This window comes from Brassica oleracea, chromosome C2, assembly GCF_000695525.1.
Source record: "Brassica oleracea var. oleracea cultivar TO1000 chromosome C2, BOL, whole genome shotgun sequence".
NCBI lineage: Eukaryota > Viridiplantae > Streptophyta > Magnoliopsida > Brassicales > Brassicaceae > Brassica > Brassica oleracea.
The window spans coordinates 41,370,079-41,382,899 of record NC_027749.1 but is presented as its reverse complement, the minus strand read 5'-3'; the positions used below and the strand labels follow the sequence as shown (position 1 = coordinate 41,382,899).

Sequence of the window (12,821 nt, the reverse complement as noted above, 5' to 3'; positions counted from 1 at the left end):
GCTTGGCGTCCCAAGCCACATGGTTTGGTACCTTAGATGTGTAGCTGCGCAGCCTTTTCTCAATGTCTGGTATGGTTTCTCTTATAATCTCGGATCTGTATTCTATGCACCATTCTTTTCTATCCGAGGTTCCTTTATCTTATGGAACACTTGGTCTTTCTTGTATAGACTCTATAGCAACTTGATTATGTCTCTTCTAGGACATTCATTTGGTGCTAAGCTGGTTAGTCATTTCTCGGGTCAGTGTTTGGCATTTCGATTAGCTTCTCAATTAGCTAGCTTTATATAATCTTTCTTTGGACGTCTTAAATTATAATCTCTAGTCCGAGGATCTTTTCCAAGACAAGATGGTTTAAACCATTCGTACTTTTAACATTCTTTATCCAGCTTATAATCTTTCTCCTTTAATATTTGGATTCATTTGTTTCAAGCAATCCGTACCTGGCCACTATTTGATCACCCATGTTTTGGCTCTCGGTCCTTTTGATTTCGTGGAGAAATTCCTATTCTTATATATTCCCAATCCTCTTCTGAGGTTCCATCTTTAGACGGCACATGTATGTATGTGGTGGTTTATTCAAAATCTCTTAAGATGGTGTATGTCTGGTTTTATGACCCGTATATAATCTGAGATGGGAATATCTATGCTCACTTATATGGCCTGATGCATATTATCATTCAATACATGTAAATTCATAATGTCCCCAAGCTTATAGAATTTAGAATCTTAGTCTTATAGATAATGGCTTACATGACCGAACCTTTTATAGGTAATGGCCTATTTGGCCGGTTATGTCCCTTGCGGCCGACCTGTTCATAACATGGTCTCTTTGGCCTAGTAATGGCCTTATGGTTTGGCCGTTTTTAAAACATGGCCTCTACGGCCGAGGAATGACCTTTTATGGCCGAGCCATTTATAACATGGTCTTTAGACCATAGTGGTACACGAATTTGTTGTATTGATCATGGGTTTATCCTCTCTCCCCCTCATGACCATACTATAAGATCGTGGTGCTTGGGACAATTAAGCCTAATGAGTTTCCCTTTGTGTACATGTTTCACAACGTGAGATCTTTTACGGGATAACTCTGTGCCTTTCCAAATGATGTGATGGCGTATAATACTTAGAGCCATGTACCGATTCTTGTCGGTCTCATTGTTGTCCTTGATGATAGTATCACCAAGTCCCTTTGACCTTAGACTGATCTTTGTATCTAGCGCCCACTGCAAGTAGTTATCTCCGGAGAGATTAAGGGCTGCATAGTCTCTGTTTGAGATTTTCGACATCTGAATCACATCATCATTCAAAATTAAGTTTAATAATGTGATCATGTGGCCACAAGATAATCAACAAGCTCGGCCACAAACATGTCTTACGCATTTATGAAAATCAAGCAATCTAATCGACCATGGTGCGAAACAATTATCAAGCCACACGGCCATATAGTTCTACTGATGCAAAAGGTTTCAAGATTTTATAAACTATATGCTGGTCGATCCTTTTTAAACAGTATGAATGCAATCCATATTCAGATTCATATGTATGCAAATAACTTTAATCAATTCTAGGGTTTCGATTTAAACATAAGTAGGATTTGATTTTAAGATTGAGGTTTCAAGGACTTTAAGTTTTAAACTCTAGATCAGATTATATCAATCAATCTAACAATCCTAAACCTCTGATTTTATCAAAACAATCAATCAAACAAGAACAAATAAAATCGATTTCAAGCTTATAGGTTTAGGGTTTTCGATTCCAAAATTAGGGTTTTAGGGGATTTCGAAAACTTTGATCTTTGATCAAGGGGATTTGATTTGAGATTCAAAAACCTTTAAGGTTCTGATTTTAATTGATCAATGGATCAATCTCTTTTTTAGGTTTAGATCGAACTTATAGAGCTTCGATTTACTCATAGGAGATTGATCTATTTAACCTATGGCTTTTAGTTTTAGAGATTATCTTTTAGGGTTTCAATCTTTACAAAAAAACCAGGTTCGATTCATGTTCTCAGAATTAGGATTCCCTTTGTTTTGCAGATTGTAGAAACTGGACCTCCAAGATGAACGGATGAACCTCGGACGCGAGCTGTCTACTTTCTATCGGGACTCGAGTCGAGACGGACACTTGCAGTCGGGGTCGCGAGATGAGGCTGAGACGAACGCGTGCAGTCGGGGTTGCGAGATGAGGCTATCGCGAGCTTGTTTCTTCTCGCGGATGGTTGCATCTGGTCGGGGATTTGGTCTGAACTGGACGCAAGCTGAGCTGAGGCTGAGGACGTTGATCACGGACAGGGAACGTCTGAAGCTGAGCTTGATCGGAGTTTGCAAGCCGGAACGCAAGCAAGAACAATTTAGGGTTCTTCGGGATTAGGGTTCCAAAAGATCAAGATGGCACCGCGTATTGTTTCTGCGAGTGTGGGCGCGTCTGAGATCGGATCGACAAACGGTTTGCGCTGATGGATTCTTCTCGTCAAGAGCTTCAAGATGATATGTGGCTCTTCGTCTGGTTTCTCAGGGTTGGAGAGATCGATCGATTTTAAGTTGCGCCAGTTTTAGGGTTTATGTGTAACGGATTTTAGGTTAGGTTTTGTCTCAGGGTTTTTGGAGTCTATCGTGCTGATAACGTGTTGAAATTAGAGAGTTTAGAGACTGAATATTTCTCTGTTATTAATGATCAAAAGAGTTCCTTTATATAAAGATTACAAGATGAAGATAAATGGAAAGAGTACATATCATAATCCAACATGAAATAGGAAAACTACTAAAACATAGAAAATGAAAACATCCTAAGTTCTAAGTCGGCTAGGTCATTGACCGACTCTCTCTCCTCCTTGCGGCTGGGCTTGATGTGATTATATATTCACCAGTTCGGTCTAAAAAGCATCTAATTCTAGAACTTCAAAACAAATTACTTATTTTATTAACCTACGCTTTTGAGGTTTAGTTACTTAAGAGTATACCGATAAAAAAATATATAATACTTTACCATTCTATTATATGTATTATGTAAAATATTGTATACACTAAAAATTGTTGGATTTATTAAATGACAAACCATAAAACTTATATAAATAGTTAATATCTCTCATTCTTAAAATTATAATAGCTAGATAGGGTATTAGGGAGAAACAAATATTAGATGAATGATCAAATCTTTCATTCTTCGAACAAACTTAAAATGAGGTAATTAGAACATTGTGATGATATTTTATTAAAAATATTAAGGAATAAAAATCAATACTAAATTTTTTAATCAGAGGGAAATAATATATATATAGTGCTTTCAATATTAAAAATCACTTCGATTTGAAAAAATGTATTTATGAGATTGTCAGAATCAAATAACATATTAGAAACCAGATATTAAAAAAAATTATTTATATAAATAAAAATATATAAATTAGAGTAAACACACAAATCAAAATCAATACATTTTGTCTATTTACGATCATGTTTTTCGTAAATAAATCAAAAGAATCATTTTATTTACTTTATATGGTATATAAATAAACTTCAGTGATATTAACATGGATATATATATATATAGAGTATATTTTAATATAAAATATGTATTATTAACACTTCTACTCATATGATTTTATTAACATTGTATATTTACTGTAACAAAAATTTAAACCGTTAATCACAAAGCATTTAATGTGAGATTTTTTTCAATACAAAATTCAAAATTAAAATATTAAGATAGCAGTAATTTTTCAATGCAAATTTTAAAATTAACATATTTATATATTTTTATATAGTAGATCATTTAATTTAAATGATATATAATATATATATATATGAAAATTTATTAATGAAACTTTATATTCATACGATTTATGATCATTTGCATCTTGCTTGAACAAAAAACAAATAAATCATTAATCACTAAATTTTCAATGTGAGATTTTAGCCTTGAAGTAATTTGTTGGCGTTTTAAAAATTCAAAATATAATTTATAAGAAAAATATAAATTTTTGTGTTATATGTTTAATATGATTGTTCAATTTCTTTTTAATAATATAAAATTAAACAAAATCAAAGAGGCTATGGAGCGTCGAACTCTCAAGCTGTCTCCACAGATCTACGGTCAAATTACTCCACCAACTACACTCATCATGTGTCCATCGTGTGAGCGTGTTGCTGGGCCATCATCATCAAACCATCACCAGCCTGTTCCGATCAACCCGTGGGTTGCTTGTGCTGGTCAAGTGGCGCATGGTTTGAATTTTGAAACCTTACGTCCACGATCTTGAGAGGAAGGAAGGGTGTTTTGTTAAGACTCGTTGTTGCTGCGTGGGGTGGTCATTGTTATTTTGGATGATTAGCCTTCCCAAATTATAGTGCCAAACTATGATGTGACATTCAAGTATTTAAATCAGAAAAGATCGATTACAAACTAACATATTAACCAAATTATTAAAAAAATACTTCAGATTTAACTTGTTACACTAGATCTCGACGATTTTTGTTTACATTTATTTTTATATAAATATTTTGTTTTCAATTCAAAATTGATATATATTATAATATATATGTGTCTATCAATTTTTAAAACATAATAAGTTTACGGAATATTTTTTTTATTGAATTGATTGTTTCAAATTTTCACATGTATTTGTATCTTCTTCTATATATATATTTTCGGATTATTATTTCATTGTTAAAATCGTAACTATATATATAAAGATTAGTAAAATATTGTTTTATTGTCATATTCAAAGATAACATTTCACAAATTTAGAAAGTTTTTTTTAAAATTAAACTTTTCGCTTCATAGATTTATATTATCGAGTAAATAATTAAACATTTAGTTTTTGTTTAATTTTTAAAATAAACTATATAGTTTAAAATTTGTTTTCAATGGTTTAAGGTAGTAAAGATTAATCATTGTTAGATAATATAACTTTTGTTATTAAAAAAAATTCTTTATAATTTTAAAAGTTAACATCGACAAATATTTAACATATGGAGGTATAGTATTACAACATTAAATTATATCTATTTAATTTATACTATCTATAAATCCAATGGATAATCTATTGTTTAAATCTAATTATTGATAGCCCAATAAAAATTTCTGGTAGGCCCTAAAATTTAAATGATAAGAATAGAGATTAAATGTAACATGATTTTCTATGAATAGGTCAATTATGTCCATTTTTAGAAAAATCACACATGAATCAATGTCGTGACTTCTGTTTTAATATATAAGATGTTTATCTCTTCTCAACAATACAATGATTTTAAAAAACTGAGTGGCTAGTAGTAGCGTCTAGGATGTTAATAAGAACGTAAGCAACATGTACGCGTCATACGCAATATGTTCTGGTAATAAAAAAACTATGCTAATGTAAGAACTGTCCATGCGTTTATTGTGGCAATAGTAGATTCTAATCCTGCAGCTTCTCTACTTCTTCATTGTCACCTCTCTCATTCTTCTCTGCTTCGTTGTCGTTACCTTCCTCTTTCTTCTGCTGCTTCTCTGTTTCTCTATCGCCACCTTTCTTTTCATCCTCCCCAAGTCGCTGTCTCTTGGAGGATCCCGCAGCAGAAGGATGTGGTCCAAATCCATGTCCATCAGTAAGTAGCTCGACCATCTGATCTGTATCACTCTGAATCTCACGCAAAGTACTCAAATGCCGTGTCTTACTATGAATCTGGTCCAAAGCATTCAAAAACTGCTGCCAAAAGTCGTCTGCAATAAGAAACCAACACACAATGTTTGACATTCAGAAAAGGCACAAAAGGAGAAACAGAGAGGAAGGCTGAGAGTAGTTTAATTACTGTGGAAAGCTGGAGAGGCTTGAAGGTTTTGGTTCTCTAGAGCATTATCATTATTAGTAGCTTCTTGCGGCACGTGTGGTGATGCAGCAGGGTATCTCTGGACAATTGGAGAATTCCACAATGCTATAACAGAAGCAAAGACAATGTCAACAAACAGTTTTAGGTTGGACACACTGAGAAACTCAAAGAACAAGGAACACATGCATGTTTATTTTACGGCGGCGAGCAGGAGGAGGAGGTGGTGGAGATAGACGTTGCTTCTCTTGCTCTCCCTGTATAGCTGAAGTTCCCTCTCGTGGCGAAACAATCACAAGATAACCAAAAAGACAAAAACTCAAAACCAGTTCTGCCTTACACCAGTCGCAAAAAGACCAAAAAGGAAAGAAACTTGTGCGACAAGAAACGATGTGTGTTTATGTTTTACGTACTTGATGCAACACGCTCACAGGTCATTAAAAGAATCAAATATACTATAAGATTTTCCTTTTATTCAATTCTTTTTGTTTTTTTGCTTAAGCTTGGTTTTTATTCGTTCTTTATCATCCAAATTATAAAAATAGAAAGAATGAAAAAAAAGGAAAATCTTGGCCACTATTTAATAACCTCTCTCATTTACTTGTGCGTGCTAATGTTAGAAAAAAACAATGTTTGAGAGAGGAGCAAATTGTTCGTTAATAATGTTGGAGAGTGGAGAACAAGCAACGATTGATATTGAGGCAACTGTGTCATGCAAGTGTTCATCCAACACTTTAAAGATAAGACTAAAGCGCGATACAGAAGTGTTTCTCGTACACCAGCGTGACGGATCCGTGGACATTATCGGATCACAGCCGGCTCCTCCATTCCCAATCCCTCACATCCTCCTAAAAGACATCGGTAGCTTTGATCCGCACAACATCAATCCTCTCCTCCAATTAGACCCTGTTTTATGCGATCATATTTCTGTTATAATCGCTTCCAAAGCAGCCGAGGAGCGAGTTCCAGGGCCATTATACATCTCCCTATACGTCACAGTCACCCCACACAGATTCCTAGGAGACGATATTCCTTTCCCTGAACAAGACGAGGAGTTGGAGACATGCGGCATTTGTTTGGAGGAGCTAAATCCGAGGGGTGAAATCTATTTCGACATGCCAAATTGTTCTCATCAGTTTCATGATCTATGTATATCCAGGTGGTTGAGGCGTAGCAAGACTTGCCCTCTCTGCCGCACTTTTTCTGATTATGATGATTGACAACCATGCATCTCTTCTATTTTTCTTTCTTTTTGTCAAACTTATTGAATTCAGTTTTTTTTTTCTCTCCAATTTTTAATGTTCATGTCAGATTTCTTGTCTTTCACTCCTTCCTTGTGATTAGGGTTCACTTAATAATTTCTCGGATTTTTCTGACCCATCTTTGGAAGACATAGTTTACCACTCTGTAGCATTGCTTCTTAAGGTTAGTTTATTTGCAACACTAACCCCCAACAAATTGTGTTTCTTCAAAAATCGATTTGAGACATCATCACCATCTTCCTCTGGACCAAAACTTGACAAGACCAAATTCCATTTTTGTACTGAAAACTATATGATTCTAGGAACCAGTCTAAGTCTCTTCTCTGTCTTCACCTTCTTCCTCCATTTTTCGAACATAGTTTGTGTTTTGATATGTCTGTTCCACTAGCGTTAGAATTAAATGAATCTTCCTCACTCGCTTGCTCGATCCAACTTTCTGATAACTTCTTTGAAATCACGCCAAAACTCAAGCACGCTCACGCCAAATACCTTCTTTTGATATGTCATTCATGTTGAATCAATGTTTTTAAACTCTGCTTTTTGTTTTTTTAACACAAATAGTATACACGCAAAACTCGTGCTTTTTGTTTGTTTTTGAACAACTTCTATTAACCTTAAAAAAACCTTAGGAGCCGCAACAACATGATCATGGTTAGAGTTTCGTAACGAGTTGGACATACTCTTTGAGATAAATACGGTCCTTCAGGTTTTGGAGCGCTACGACACATGATCCGAGTTTTTATACTCTGGTTCTGACTTCTTGTTTGAGACAAGTTCCATAAGGTAGAACAACATTAAATTAAAATACAAACCCAAAAACACTTAAAAAATTCGTCAAAACAGTTTTGTTTCTTAGCCGTCCATTTTCTAAAGGTTTGAACACTAACAGGGAGTAACATGGTCATACATAGATTATATAATTCAAAAAAGACATGGTCATAGATTCCACACAAGTAGTATACACGCAGACACACAAATCTCTTACCACAAAAATATGATCTTAAAATGGTTGTTTATGGTCTTCAAATGGTTTTACTCCACTTCCTCTATGTCCTATCTCCACAAAATGTACGTATAAGTGAAGCATTATTCCTTATACTTTCTCAACAATGAAATCAAAACTGCACACTTTGCATTCACTAATACATCGGAGTGGGCTGAGACTATTATCTCCACTGCCTTGTGGAAGAAGGCAACTGAAGATAAAATAAGCTTAAACTAGAGCCACTTCTCTGTTTGTCTCAGATCCGATGGTAACTTAGTTTGACTCATTATTACTTATCTTATTCACATATTATTACAAATCTAGAGTCAATTTTCATTCAATTATCTTGGGTTTTTTTTTTTTTTTGTGTTAACGCTAGGTACTTAAAAGTTATAGTACCTATATATGTATGACGATGTGACATTTAAATATTTGTATCAGAAAAGATCGGTTAAAAACTACAGTATTAACCGAATTATGAAAAAAACTCCATCAGATTGTAACTGTTTACATGTTTATCCCTCCTCCACAATACAAAGCTTCGAGAAACACAATAAAATTGCTCCCCAATGTTTTTTCAAACAGCGTAGCTAGTACTAGTAGTAGCATCTAGGATGATAATAAGAAAGTAAGCAACATGTATATGTGTCATACGCAATGTAAGAACTGTCCATGCGTTCATTGTGGCAATTGTAGATTCTAATGCTGCAGCTTCTCTACTTCTTCATTGTCACCTCTCTCATTCTTCTCTGTTTCTTTATCGTTACCTTCCTATTTCTTCTGCAGCTTCTCTGTTTCTCCATCGCCACCTCTCTCTTCATCCTCCTCAAGTCGCTGTCTCTTGGAGGATCCGGCAGCAGAAGGATGTGGTCCAAATCCATGTCCATCAGTCAGTAGCTTGACCGTCTGATCTGTACTACTCTTAATCTCACGCAAAGTACTCAAATGCCGTGTTTTACTCTGAATCTGGTCCAAAGTATTCAAAAACTGCTGCCAAAAGTCGTCTGCAATATGAAAATCTATTCCATCTCCCGAACAGATCCCCTAAACCCTCCTTTTCACAAAGTAGCTCCTATAAAAGTCAACTTCATCTTCTACGCAACATTGAAATGCTAAATGATAATACAAAAAACAATCAAAGGAGTAAATAATAACCTGCATTCTAGCAGCATTATTCTCATACTCAGCAGACCGAGACATCAAAGTTCCTCTGGCTTTTCCACTGCCATCATCTGAGCTCGGAGCTCAATCTCCTGCAGCTGAAGTTCTCCTTTTTTTTAGCCTAGAAACTGTACGAATCTGGTCCAACAGTTTAGCATCTGAGCAAGACCCATCCATCGTAATGGAGTATAGATCCAAATCACCAACCTCTTTTTACCATTCTACAAGGAAACCCCCCACCACAGACAATGTCGTCTCCACTCTCACAAACAAGTTCATAAAATAGAGGAACCTTGTATATGGTTCTGTCTTCTGTCTGGTTTAGCTTTTAACTGTTCCAAACCCTAGCAAGCAAAGGATACCAAAGAGCATTACCACAGTCTGTGGTGTTTCCGAAGTTGTGAGAATCCGAAACGGCGCACGACTCTTTTCTTGACTGAGTCGGCGACGGATTATGAAGGGAACCGCCACGAGTCGCGGCTACGGTCGAACTGAAAAGAAAGTCCCAACAATTGGGCCAGGCTAAAAAGGCCCAATATAATCAAATACTTAAAAAAAAAAAAAAAGTCCAACAAATATCAATCAAATCAAATCTCCCTCTCTCTCCATCTAAGTTTCCGTTAAACATTGTTTCTCTCCTCTCTATCTCCCCCTTTGTTTCTTTCTTTATCCAAGAACGCCAAAAACCTTGGAAATTTCTTCTCACGGAATCATTACTGGGTTGGGGCTGAGGCAAAAATCTTGAGTAAGTCGAAACAAACATACTTTCTTGCCACGAAAGTTTCTTTCTTTGTTTTTGAGAAAATCTTTTCTTTTCCTTCTCTCTGAGTTTTTTGTCTTTTCGATTGGTTCTCTTGTGATTGTTGCTTAGGTTCTCAACGAGAACTAAAACTGCTACTCCCAAATCTTTTGTGCCTTTTTTCTTCTTTTGATCCTCTGTTCCTCCATTTTCTTGGTTAGGGTTTTCAAACATGAATGAAACGGGATCAACTTCGAAAAGAGGAAACTTTGAGGGCAGCTTTAAAGATGTTGATGATGATGTGACTAGAGAGAGTCAAAGACAAGTCGTTACTATATTCCTGGCCAATCTAAGAGCGCAAAGAACCGTGAGCGCACTACTCTCTACTCGTCGTGTGCCCTTTTGTTTTGTATATTTCTTTTTGTTCTTTGCCACTGGTAAAAACGGAACTGGTCCTCTGTTCCTCCTCCATACTTATTGTCTCACTTTCCTTTTTAGGTTTTGAAACAATGAGGGGATCAACTTCAGGATGTGTGAATCAAAGACAAGCGGGGCCTTCCACCAATGCTTACGCAGTTTCTCCTTCAAGTCAAGCGGGAACTTAAGCTTTACTGAGAGAGCAGAGCTGCAACGTTTATCTTCACCTCCTCCTGCTCTTCGCTGTAATAAAATTGGTCCTTGTTCCTTGTGCCTTTTCTTTCTTTTTATATACTTCATTTTGTGCTTGCAACTTGATTTTGAGTTTTTTCTTCTTCTGATCCTCTGTTCCTCCATTATTATTGTCCAGACCGCAGGTCTAAAGATGATGATGCTCTTAGGAATAAGAGACAGAGTCAAACACATAGTGGGGTGACCATCCCACTAATGGAGAGGGATCTTTGCCCTCGTGAGAAAGTGAGCAAAGCTCGTAGGCTTTTCAAGATGATCTTCAAGGAGCTCTTGGTTGATGTTGAAGCTAAACGCACAACACGTATTGATCACGACGTTAGGATGATGCTCAAGGAGCAGAATATGTGTGTGAACACAGATTATAGGGTAGGAGAAGTTCCTGGTATCCTAGTTGGTGACGAGTTCGAGTACAAAACTGAGATGAGCGTTGTTAGTCTACATTTTGGGATTATGAGTGGAATTGACTATATGGAAATGAGTCCAGGATTGACTTTGGCTACAAGTATCGCAGCATCAGAAGGAAGCCAATACAGTAAGGTTTGTTGAAAGGTAACATGGCTCTGGTGAATAGCATGAAACACAAAGCTAAAGTTCGAGTGATTCGTGGGTTCACTCATGGAAACAAACAGATGTTTGTGTATCTGGGCTTATATGTGGTTAAAAGATACTCGGAGGAGAGAGGAGCAGGACTGTTCAAGTTTCTGCTAGAAACGGCTTGACGTGTCAGAGAAACGGCTTGACGTGTCATCCTTTCCGTGACTAGGTTTTTGACTTTTGTGTCCAGATTAAAAGAATCAAATCCTTTTATTCATTCTTTTTGTTTTTTTCTTAAGCTTTGCTTTCTTTCTTTTTTTGTCAACAACATGATCATGGGTTAATTTTTGTAACGTGTTGGACATATTCTTGAGATAAATACGTTCCTTCAGGTTTTGTAGCTTTGCAACACGGTCATGGTTCTAACTTCTTGGTTGTGACAAGCTCCATAGGGTAGAACAACATTAGAATAAAAATAAAAACCCCTAAAAACTAACCCCCAACAAATTGTGTAGCATATATAGCTTCTTAATTAGGGTTAATTTATTTGCAAAACAAACCTCCAACAAATTGTGTTTCTTCAAAAATCGATTTGAACGAGTTTAGTTTAAAAGACATTGTGTTTGAGATATTGTATTGGCAACCGAAGATAAAATAAGCTCAAATTAGAGCAACTTCTCTGTTTGTCTCAGATCCGGTGGTAACTTAGTTTGGCTCATTATTACTTGTCTTATTCACATATATTACAAATCTATAGTCACTTTTCATTCAATTATCTCAGGGTCTGAAATGTTCTAAGAATCTTATGATCAAAGAGTTGATACTCGTTGTCAATTTCATTGAGTAAGAAGCACAAAAACATTTTCTGAATATTTGTGTGCCAACGCAGAAGGCTGTAAAGAGTGTGCTAAAGACTACAGCTGATGCGTCTGTATTACCATCCCTACTTCTAATACCACTAATTTTAGCCCCAAACAGTAATCGCAATAAGCCCTTTCCAATGTTGCACTCAAGACTCACCAAAAGTCTCAACATAAGTCCTGTGCTTGCAACTTGATTTTGAGTTTTCTTCTTCTTCTGATCCTCTGTTCCTCCATTATTATTGTTCAGACCGCAGGTCTAAATATGATGATGCTCTTAGGAATAAGAGACAGAGTCAAACACATAGTGGGGTGACCATCCCACTAATGGAGAGGGATCTTTGCCCTCGTGAGAAAGTGAGCAAAGCTCGTAGGCTTTTCAAGATAATCTTCAAGGAGCTCTTGGTTGATGTTGAAGCTAAACGCACAACACGTATTGATCACGACGTTAGGATGATGCTCAAGGAGCAGAACATGTGTGTTAACACAGATTATAGGGTAGGAGAAGTTCCTGGTATCCTAGTTGGTGACGAGTTCGAGTACAAAACTGAGATGAGCGTGGTTGGTCTACATTTTGGGATTATGAGTGGAATTGACTGTCAGGAAATGAGTACAGGATTGATCTTCGCTACAAGTATTGTAGCTTCAGAAGGAAGCCAGTACCGTAACGTTTTCAAGGGTGACCAGTACTCTGGGGTAGGAAAAGGTTTGTTGAAAGGTAACATGGCTCTGGTGAATAGCATGAAACACAAAGCTAAAGTTCGAGTGATTCGTGGGTTCACTCATGGAAACAAACAGATGTTTGTGTA

General features: G+C 36.3%; 1 protein-coding gene across 1 annotated transcript; it reads left to right on the top strand.

Moving 5' to 3' along the window:
* The first annotated feature begins 6,420 nt into the window (after positions 1-6,420).
* Positions 6,421-7,061, top strand: LOC106326558 (RING-H2 finger protein ATL48-like). Its single transcript, XM_013764508.1, has one exon. The coding sequence runs from the start codon at positions 6,432-6,434 to the stop codon at positions 7,020-7,022; it is 591 nt and encodes a 196-aa protein (XP_013619962.1). The 5' UTR covers positions 6,421-6,431; the 3' UTR covers positions 7,023-7,061.
* Positions 7,062-12,821: the final 5,760 nt, after the last annotated feature.

Coding starts and splice junctions, on each gene's coding strand:
- LOC106326558 (XM_013764508.1), top strand. CDS start 6,432: ATGTTTGAGAGAGGAGCAAATTGTTCGTTAATAATGTTGGAGAGTGGA.